General features: G+C 35.7%; 1 protein-coding gene across 2 annotated transcripts in view; it reads right to left on the reverse strand.

The window, feature by feature from the left end:
• LOC137401697 (hepatic sodium/bile acid cotransporter-like) overlaps positions 1 to 9,032 on the reverse strand; it is a 34,242-nt gene extending 25,210 nt beyond the window's left edge. Inside the window, exons 1-2 of one of the 2 annotated variants that reach the window (XM_068088155.1) lie at positions 8,914 to 9,032; positions 7,575 to 7,741 (exon numbers count right to left, since the gene is read on the reverse strand). In XM_068088155.1, the coding sequence (XP_067944256.1) occupies positions 7,575 to 7,741; positions 8,914 to 8,974 (228 nt within the window). In that variant the 5' untranslated portion in view covers positions 8,975 to 9,032. The remainder of the gene's footprint in view (positions 1 to 7,574; positions 7,742 to 8,913) is intronic. The other variant, XM_068088156.1, reaches the window with a different exon arrangement.
• Positions 9,033 to 11,748: the final 2,716 nt, after the last annotated feature.

Consider the following 11,748-nt stretch of genomic DNA (forward strand, 5'->3'; position numbering starts at 1 on the left):
AGGTCGATCATCACAATAATCAGAACCACCCTCTGGTTTGAAGATGCTCTGGTCTAAATTCGATCCACTGCTTTTAGATTTATCCATAACCTATTTTAAAATCTTCCCTAAAGACTCTAAGGCGTTTTGATGAACGATGAGAATACTTTTCAGGAACACTGTTCGACGTGAAAGCAGCAATTGGTATGGCTTATTCTAACTTTACATCGTTAAAAATGCCTTTGAAACTCAAAATAATGATGATCACTTTTTTACTCAAAAGCTTCACAGCTGCTTTTAAACTTTGAAAATTGCGCCATCAACATAATTATCAATGGTATCTGGCTAATATTTATTTACTCAAAATAGTTCCTTGTTTAACTCAGTCTGAAAGTTGGACATATATAACAAACAGTTTAGCTAAAATTTTCAGACGGCCGATATTAATGACTTTTAGCCTAAAAGAGAGTGCAAAATATAGCCAGTAGCATCGCTTTGTCTGTAAAAGGGTTGAATTTGTCTTCCCAAAATTCTGACACGCTAGTCGAAAAATACATCGCCACCCTCTATTTTAACAACACCTCTAAATAAATGCTACCATAAGGAAAGGATGGAAAAATAGAGGGCTATGGCATTCAAATAAAGGTTTCACAGTAGTATACATATTGTTTTCTCACCCCAGTTTTCTTAACAAGTTTAAACTTCAGAGTTTAGAGTTCAGAGCTATAAGGAAATTTGTTAGCTATGCATTGGAACCTCACAATTTCCTGATTCTTTTTAGAGATGTCAGTCCTTATAATCATTCTGAGCATAAAGTATTATCAATAAAGATGAACTTGCACAGAACTTTAGTAGATTTTTTCAGTAAGTATTGATATTTTCCTATCATTTAATATTGCTTTTGGTGTTTGAGGTGATCTGATTACAATAATGTTTCAAGGTTTAAATCGAAAATACTTGATCGCGGTTAAAACACTCAAAAGAAAATTACGTGTAAAAGGATGTCACTAATTTCTATCATTGCTACAGTTGATATCAGCTATTGTGTTCAAGTTGCATCAATACGCATCCCTATAGCCTGGTTTCCATATTGCGTGACTTCGGCGGTAACATGCACAGCAAAACGCTTGCGATGCTAGGCTCGCTGGCATCTGTTCACATAAAAGCCACATCGTTAATAATAACATCGTAAACATATTTGCGTAATCAAATAAAATGTTTGCTTGCCATGCCGTTCCTATAATGGTGACCTTTAACCGTACAATGCATTTCGGGAGGATTTTACCTGCGATCTTTTGCAAAATTTGAACAGCGCTAAACAGTTGCGTTGCCGCCGGCAACTACCGGCGGTCCTTGGCGGTAGGCTACCCAATGCGTACATTCCCATTTCACCCTTAATAGCCTGCGGTACTGTTGCCAGTGCTTTGCGACGTATATGGGAACCAGGCCTATTCTGTCAGTCTGTTTGCAACCAGAGACGTCATAATCACACTTTCACTTAATATGAACATTGTAATTGGGATCAAGTTTTGTCGATTTCGATCTTGAAGGGCTCTGGCAGTCCGGTACTCTCAAACATCAAAAACAATCGCATGTGGTAGAAAAATACCTATACTTTATGGTAAAATACCCTAAAATTTTCTGTAAGGGAAGTTTTAAAGAATAGGTAAAACTATTTAATTGTAATTTAATTCTCATAGGTGTATGTATTGATGACAATTCTAAAATTTAATACCATCCTTTTCTTCAATTGATCAATATCATTTACTTTAGACTTCCTGACTTTTTTCATAGAATTAAATTCATAGATTTATAGCTGTAACAAATCAGAAATATACTAACTTTACCAAACAAATCACTACCTTTAACGCCAAATCACTCAATATCATCAGTATAAACCCCTGTCTACAGTTGCATTCTTGTCGCCTCCATTCTTGATTTCATCATTCAAAATCCAAATACATCACAAGGATATACAGTACCTACTTCATTCATTTTAACTAACTTGCTAGACATACTTGCTCTAATGCATTCACATTTTATCTTATTTGTGTTCCTTTATTTCTGCAATATCATCAAGATATAGAGGTGCGAAAACATTTGACGAGAACAGCTGACCAAAAAGGGAGTTTTAGAGGGCTGCCCAAAAAAACTAGCTAAAGCTTTTAGATCGGACTAACCAGCCACCTTAGAGCACACTAACCAGTAGGCATCATACTCGTAAATCGAGGAGTTGCAGGCAATGTTTCCTGGTACACTTCTCACTTTAAATTCCAATCACTCGCATATTATGCATATTCTGCTTTTGAAAGCTTGAAATTTTCTAAGATTTTACACCTTTTAAACTACTTTAAAAAATTACTTCAGTTTTTATATTATTTTTTATCAGTGTCAAGGTCTTAAAAATTAGCGGAGACTAATTTTCTTTGGCGGATCTAGAGCTTCAGTTTGCCCCTTTTTCAATCTTACATATCCCTTTTTTCTTCCAATAGTTTTTTTTTTGAGAAACTTTATGAATGTCATCAGCTTTTCTTCTGTTTTCATCTTGTTCTGCTCTCTTGCTTCAATGGCCGCTTGGTGACACCAAGAATTTTTCTGTCATTATCTGGATGAGCTACTTCATCTTACTTTGTCTAGTTATCATAAGAGTGTAATCTTTACCAGTGCTTTTAACCACACCAAACCACTTGCTTTTTTTCTTGTCTTTTATGTTTTGATTAGCTTTTTTACACTTTGCGGAACTTTCTTACATGTTTCCTCGTATTGGTAATGTATCTTGGGATAGGTCACGTTTCTTGGTACAAATCAAGTGTGTTGATACAGTAGTGTTTTGTAAGAAGTTAGTAGTTGGCCGACAACAATTTATGAACTCTGACTATCGAAGAAGAGCTTGATTTCTTATAAACATGAAATGTAGGTGAACTTGTGGGCATTTTATGTCCTCTTTAGACTCAATCATTTGCAAAAAATTTAAGAAATTTCATCGATAAAAACCTTTTTGACAACCCCACTACTTTGGTTGGTGTATCAGATTGCTTTTATAATATTATTGCTGCAATGAACGTGTAAAAATGTTGTCTACTTCTCTTTTTATAACACCTTGTATGTTTGTGGTTGTTGCGGCAATCCCTCAGTATGGATGTTTATCATGCCATTGTGTATTTTTTGCACCTAGACATTGCTAGTAAATACCACAGTAAACAATCTTTTGTTATTAAACGAATTTGTTGGGGCGCTTTGTCGCTATAAGGAGCCTGTATCCTCAACAAGTTCAATGTATTAGCCTATAGGTACACCGAGTTCATCAAACAAGCTGCTTTATTAGAAAGCGAATGGTGACAAAGTTGTATAGTCGTTCTTGTGTGGGACAACAAGGCTGACAAAAAATTGTGAGATCATTGATTTTTCCCATATGTTGATTTCTATACATATGTATTCGCGACACAAAATTGCTTATATAAGCTGGGAATTTGTTCCATAATTTGACCGGCGATTGATAAGAAAAGATTTCATTTCTTAGTCTTTTGTGCCTAAGCCAATAGAACCACAAACCCAAGGTTGCATTCTCTATACAAAGCATTGAATTAGGATGCTAATAGTTCTCACATGTGCGCACAAGTGTACATGAGAGATATTCAGATTTCTATCTCGTGCCAATGTTACGTTTGAAAGCATTGAAGCAGTTTTTGTCTGGGTTTTGGTAAAATAGGGTGCGATAGCCGACCCCGTTGTAATCTATCAACAGTGAATAAGTACAAACAAGGATAAGTACAAACATTAGTTCAAAGATGAACTCGCGCAACATTTTTGTAGATTCGTTAAGAAAATATCGCTATTTGTTATTATTTGTTATCGTTTTTGATTTTTGAGGTGATGTAGCTGATAGGATGTTTCAAGATTAAAATTGATAAAACTTAACTGCAATTAAACGCTCAGATTTATCAAAAGTTCGATTAGGACATCTATAATTGTAGAGACCAAAAATGGAGATGCGTAACACTTTAACTTAATGGCAATAGTCGATATCAACTATCTGATTGGTAATAATTAGTAAAGTCATTTCAGACATATTTTTCTTCGGAGCATTTAGACTGTGATATAGTTTTGCCATATTAAGTCTAAAACATCCTGACAATCAGATCACCTCAAACATAAAAAGCAATCGCGAATGGTAGAAGAATAACAAAGCTTTCTGATAAAATGTATTAAGATTTTGTGTAAGTTGACCGTTAATAGTTTTAGCTTGAGCTCTACAATTAGTCTAAGATTTTAGGCTATAAAAACCATATGTCTGATTTATAAGAAATATGTTTGGTGCACGATATAAATGTCTTACTGGATTGTTTCTTGGTCTTGGAATACATAAAGTCGCAATCCCATATCGCTGAAAGCAGTAAAGGAGAAATCCAATTTTATGGTTGCATGTTTAGTCTAACAAATACTTAATACAAATCAATACAAACCCCATTCAATGAAAACATTTCCTTTTATTTTGTTTTAACCTCTCCAGGTTACCGGACACGATTTCAAAAAACTCTCTAATATGATTTTAATTTAATTTATATGTCTCTTCTTTCGATAAAACATTTGATTTGTTTAAACTTAAGAATGTGCATTACCACTGCGGTTGGTTTTTATTCATTGAATCATGACCGCAGCTCATAGCAGCTAGTTAAATCTTTAAGCCGGCATCTATGTTGAACCATAAGAGGTCGGTGAGTCTGACTCAGACAATGACAAGGAGGAACAGGGAGTGTTGAACATTGCGATATCTCAGCTGCCTAATTTAGTTACCAGGAACAATAACTTTAAGGGTTTTGTGAAAGAAGAGTGAATATTTTATTTAATAAAGTTAATTGGTTTGTTCAAAACAACAACAAAACAAAAAGTAGACACAGAGTATTTTTAGAGAGTGAATTTGTAGCTAAAATTACATGTTAGTGATAGTCCTAATGTTACATTCACAACTGATTGTCAACAAATGTTTCGCTCATTTCATTAGCAAGAGATAATAACAAGAACAAGGCAACTCTGTTAGCGTACAGGAGAGCCCACCCATTTACTCTGTTTACCAGTTCCACAGGTGCAAGTGTTGTCAATATTGTGACAATACATCAGAGGATCAGTTATACTCAGTTTTAAACAATAAGACTATTGAGTAGGGGTTCCAACCTAGTACTCGGCATTCTGGGTAGCCACTAGCCAGTGCAATGATAATAAAGAAATGGCAAGATGGTTAACGATTTTGTGATAATGAGGCACCGGATGACATCGCCGCTAGCTGGAATGTTTGTGTTTGTTCAAAACACTTTTAGATTTTGCGCTTGATCGACTGCTTGATTACATCAAATAGCTAATAAAGTAATCTAGGCGAAAAACTTGACCGATGTCCAAAGCTTGGTACATTGCTAAAGCCTGGTTCCCATATCGATTGCAAGACTCCGGCGGTAACATGCGCGGCAAAACACTTGCGACGCAAGGCTCGCCGGCATCTGTTCACATAAAAGCCACATTGTTAATAATATCGTAAACATAATTGCGTAATCAAATAAAATTTCGCTCGCCATGCTGTTCCTGTAATTGTGACCTTACCCGCACAGTGCATTTTGGGAAGGTTTTGCCTGCGGCCATTTGCGAAATTTGAACAGCGCAAAACTATTGCGATGCCGCGGGCAACTACTGGCGGTCCTCGGCGGTACCCAGCGCATACGTTCCCATTTCATCGCTAATAGCCTGCGGTGCTGTCGCCGGTGCTCTGCGACGTATATGGGAACCAGGCTTAAGTATAGCATCAAAAAGCATTGCAGAGCTTGTATGATCCTTGATTCTCATGTACCGATACTCCCTAACTTGCGAGCGAGACATTTTCCAAACGGCCGTTCATCAAGCGAATTTTTTCATAAGTTGTCTCAGCTCGTTATTTTGTATGGAATATGTGTTTAAGGATTATATAAGTAACCTATATCGGTTTGTATTGCATTTAAAAAACACCAAATAATAATAAAAAAATTTGCTCTATAAAGATGTGTAAAAGCGTCTTTATTATTACCACATCCGTTTCAAATCAAATGGTTTGCCTCTTTTTTACACTTCTACTATTACTAGAAGCCTTTTGCTTTTCATTAACCATAATGAATAATGGATGCAGGAATTATCAAATGTTAAAATCGATTAATTTAATATTAATATTGAAACATTAATTTTTGGCTATACATACGACACCATTCGTATCTATCATTGTTTGTAACACAAATGCTTGTAAAGAGGCTAGCGTCTGTATGTCGGAGGTTTAATGTTGAACCAATAGCAGCAACAGGCTTAGCCAGTATCTCACTCCCACACCTTTTCCATCGTAAGGCGATTAAAAGTCTCACATTTTTTCAAAAATTGACTGTCGCCTTGTGTATGAACTGAGTTCTAAAATTTTATGTTTGCCCTTGGTACGTTCACCACAGTCACTGCCTCAAAAAATAGTGTCCACCTTAAATATATTGCAAAATATTAAGCAGAGGGTGTCATGATAACTGCCATTTACTTGTTTGAGAAAGCCCTCAAATGGCATCAGTACAGCGACATGCTTTTCAAGCTCAGTTTAAAATGCAGGCAGAGGCAGGCAAGTAACGCTGCTTTATGCGATTGGAATGTGGATCCATTGGCTAAGGTAAGTTCAGCTTCTATTGGTAGAGATTTCGAGAACATTGGCATCAATGTAGAGCCGTAAAAGGTCAGCGAGTCCAACCGACACAATTATGAGAATGATTCCGAAATTTTGGATAGCAAAATGGCTCAGCGGTTTAATTCGGATATCAAGTTCAAAAACTTTGAGAGTTCAATAAAAGCGTGAATATTTATCCGATAAAGCTCATTGGTTTGATTTTGTATTTTCTTCATATGTTATAAAATGTGTCTAGTAATATGGAACGCCCTATATGCACATTGGCTCAGTACAAAAAATAGACCACGCAATTGAGACTGCACTTTATGATACAACGACATGCTCTGTCAAGCGGAAAACACAGTAGTTAAAAGTTGATGCTTCACCTGGGTCATGGGTAGTTTGAAAAATGTCATAGGATTTTTTATATTCCTAATATGTGCACTGACATCCCATACACTGACTGTGTTCAAATTTGTTGTTTTGTTTACTGTATTGAATTTTTGCAACCAAAAATAAGTTTAAAAAATACATCAAACTCATAATAACAAAAACATAAAATAGCAGTTACTTTTATCAGCATATACTTTGATGTATAGTCTGTAAAGCTGCATAACGCTACACAGCTACAGTGTATATGTATAAAGTTGTCTACTCAAAAAGCAGAAAGCAAGTAAAAGGTATTATATTCATTGTGCGTCATTTGCAAAGGGGATTTGTTTATGTAAGTCACATTTAAACGTCTGCAAAGGTTTCATCTTATGCAACCCCAACATCCTAGTGAAAGAAATCTGTATTTGTTCTCTCCTCTAAATAAACTATTATCATTTTTTGCTAGGTTTTTAGCAAGCACACAAATGCCTACAAACCTTTTAAAAATGGGTGTACAAACTTAGGAATTTTAGAATCTAACCATGTTTGACCTTGGTGAAATACTTACGGGGACTGTAGCAACGCTGGTCTTTGAGCTCGTCATTGCAACTGATGCATTTCGGAGATCTACCTCTGTATACAGCAGGATCTGATGGAAAGTTGGCGGTTTTCCATAGAATGTTGTTAGCAAACCTCTCTCAGGATTAATCAATTGAAACAAGCTTGTCTCATTTTCTGCTCAAAATTAGAAGTGAATATTTTAAATTATCAAAAGGTTTATTACGCAATATATGCTAAATATTCTAATATAACTTGGATGAATTAGTTATACGCACGCTTATCTAGTTTGCTTATCTAGAAATTGCCCAAAGTTTTAGTAGGTTTTATTAAACAGTATCAGTATTTGTTATCATTCGTAATTGTTTGCATGCTCGAGGTGATCTAGCTGACAGGATGTTTCAAGGTTGAACTCGAGTCCTCAAAGAGATCAATGGAATTACTCTTAGGAAAGCCATGTTCACCAAACAATGCTGCTTTATTAGCAATGGTTGATCGTGGCTAAAACGTTCACATCGAGTGAAAGAGTGTAAGGAGGAGTGATTCTGCAACTTGAATGCAATAGCCAATATCAACTATAGCAATAATTGCGACTACCGAACTCATTTTGCACACTTTTCTTTTAATTCTTAAACATCCTGGCAATCAGATCAGCTCAAACATCAAAAAACGATTGTGAATGATAAAAAATGCTGCTACTTTCTGATGAAGTCTGCTAAAATCTGCTGCTAGCTCATCTTTAAATACTCCTAGCAATAGCTAAACTCTACTTTAGCTGCAAGACTGGTGTTGCTCGCGATTTCTGACACTGACTTCGTGACAACAATTTATGAATGTGTTCATCGAAGGCAATTGTCCTTACTGCATGCCAAAATGCATTCTCAATTTTCTAAGCAGGTTCATCAAGGAACATTTATATGAAGAACAACAGTTCTATGATTGCAAAATGGCCGCGCATAACTTGGATTAGACTTGTTCTTCTCATTGAATAGGCCATGGATGGCGTCAAATTATAGCAAGATGTCATTGCCTAACTTTTCCCTCTCGAGTAAATTTGTTAAGTTTTTCAGCGCCATTCCCAATATATAACAGATTATTCTGTAGAGTCGGAAAGAGGTTGTATTGTTGCAGCTGGTTTAACATTGGTATACTAACTTGAATGACATAAGTTCGAGTTCCGTTCGTGGCAATCTTTTATGAAGCACTCTAATTACCATTTGTGTTATTGCTTTAGTGTGACGGTTTCAAGCGCAATTACGATGATCAGGTATAATAGATGCCTGGCTTTGTAACTACCCAAATCAGCAATATTTTGACAGTTCAATATTATTTGTGACAAATACACTCACCTTGACAAGAGCAAGCTGTCAAACCGACGAGGAGTAATGCGAAGGCATAGATGAAGTACATGCTGTCAATAGACGAGTTACTAGACCCAAACAAGGCCCTACGTGTTGCACAAAAGACTCTCCCCTGAAGAGTGAAGTAGCCCACATTTTAGCCTGAGCCAATTAGTGAAGCTTATCTTACACTAGCCAATGGAAAGACTGGCCCTAATAAATGCGCGCTTTCTTCTATTCAGTGATCATCTGTGGAAACTTCTATTTGAATCGGTCGGCCACAAGCAACTGAAACTGCAAAAGTGAAAATTTAGTACATAACCTTGTAACAATGTCATGTATTGTATTTGTGGAATTGTGACATATCTGGCTAATGATAGATAAGGCTGCTTGTAATCTGTGCATCAGACTCTGTACTATTCCCTGCTTACATGGAACATGGCTTTCATTTGATTGTACTTTTACCATTTTAAAAGATTTCTGAATTAAACTATGCTCTGAAAAAAAAGCCAATGGCTTTTTTATTTTCATAGTCAACTGAAGAGGTTGCAAGCACTATTGTTTTTTGCAGCCACATTACAACACTGACTTAAAGTTTAATCATTTGGTCAGTGATTTGAGTCATACAAGGATCATTGGTGATGTTAAGAGGGGTTTCCAACCACAGTGACTCATGAGCTACATCAGTCCAAAGTATGTAAACTCCCTCAGACAAGCCCAGTTGGCTTTCTCATCAGGGCATCATTCTAGGAAATCCATGAGTATGTTTCATTGCATCCATTTAAATAATATAAAAAAAATCTATACTTATTGGCAATAGATCTGTGTACATATGTTGACTTCCAGTCATTGTGGCAACAGTGAGCTATGCGCTTGATTTCTTTAGCAATGCATACCTTGACAAATTAGTTTCATGTTGTTTGTGTTGGCATTAGGAGCAGTGTGCTTGACTACTACACATATAGCTATTAAATACATAAACAGAAAATGGTAACCTAATTATTTGGTGATTTCACCTAGTCCAACTAACGGTTGCCGCCAAGCCATCTTTACCGTAACAAGAGCCATGTTCGTCGTCTGTCTTTCCGAAGCGAGGCTGTGGGCATTAGGAAAAAAGATTGAGCCGTGGGGAATCAAACCAGATATTTGGTCTCCTTTTTATGCACATCACCAACTGTATCACTTAATATCCATTCCCTATTTCAAGTTTAACGTACACAAAGTTTTGGTAATTATTTCAGGAAAAATCAGTATTTTTTTATCAATTGCGATTGTTTTTGATATTTGAGGTGATTTGAGTATGACGGTGTTCGAGATTAAAATCGACAAATTTTGATAAAACTCTAATCGCTCAGATCAAATGACAATATAATAATAATGACTATAGTTACAAAGAGGCTGACAGAACAGGGATGCGTAAACCTGCAACTTGAACGCAATTGACGATAACAGCTATAGCAACATTAGGAACTCGTGACATCATTTTGCACATATTTTTCTTTTGGACGGTTTAACTGCGATCGAGTTTGGTCCATATTAATCTTGAAACATTCTGGCATCTCAAACATCAAAAGCAACTGTAAATGATAGAAAATTACCAATATTTTCTGATAAAATCTACACAAATTTTGTGTAAGTTCACTTTTCAAAATGTTTGTACAGGTATTTGTTACACATGACGATCTCTACCGGCTCATTGGACTGCCGCCATTCTAGTAAAGGTAATAGTTCACTTTTCATTCATGAGAGAGCGAGTAAAACTATTTTCATAGTGAAACTCATTTGGATTGCCTCCAAAGCGCAGATCCTATTTTTTTTCACAAAATTGAATTACTTGACGTTGTAGCATGTAGTTTATGGTAAATATGCCTGAGCATATAATCTGACCCGTTTTTCCTCATACATAGTGTTACTCAATATGTACTCAAATGGCAACTACCCAAACAACATAAAACCTTCACTGATAACTCTTCCTTCACATAGCTGTGATGATAAGGTTGCAGTGATAGAAAAGCGAAGCTGATAATAGATGTTACGTAAGTGTTGCCATGGCCACAACATGTAGAAGCATTTCTCATAGGCTGATCATATAGGCTGATCATGATTAGCCTACATGTATGGGATATTTTATATATAGATGTTGGGGTGGAGAAAAGTTGGAAAGTTAGCTTTCTCATGCCTCTAGCAAGTAAAAGAACAGAAAACATAGTAGTTATTCTTGATGCTATGTTTTTTCAATGACCTAATCCGTCGCAAATCACATTTTACCCATAAAAAACGTGATTAAGACTGCTTCTCGTAACTTCATCCAGTTTATCGGCACTTGCTAGCTTTCTTATTTTTACCTCATGTTTGAACCTTGTTTCTCAGAATTTTTAAAACTTTCAAAGCTATTTTAAAAGCTTCCAAAGGGTATTTTCTGTTTTTTCCCCACTGGTTTGGGTATTTATTAACAGTTTCACTCTAAAGTCAAAGTTGAAGTTGTCTCTGTTAAAGCGGGAGTTGTCTCCATTGAAGATAACCACTGTTTGTTAGCTCAAATTTGTCAGTTGACTGTTGTTTTGAATTTTTACAAAGTTTTTTTCATGCATTTATTTAAAAAAATTATATTATTCTAGGACATTGTTATGCTTTTTAAACTAAATTTATACTAATCTTTTGCTGCACATCCAGGACTTTAGCGTGTTTCTTATTATTTCAATCTATACTATCACATGTCTTTCTTCAAACAATTTTCTTTTAAAAAAAGCATTCTGTAATTTATCATCTTTTTTTGTTTTAAACATGGATTCACACAAAATATTTTATAGAATTTATTAGAAAGTATTTTTCTATTATTGGCAA

Source organism: Watersipora subatra, chromosome 8 (assembly GCF_963576615.1).
Source record: "Watersipora subatra chromosome 8, tzWatSuba1.1, whole genome shotgun sequence".
Classification (NCBI taxonomy): domain Eukaryota; kingdom Metazoa; phylum Bryozoa; class Gymnolaemata; order Cheilostomatida; family Watersiporidae; genus Watersipora; species Watersipora subatra.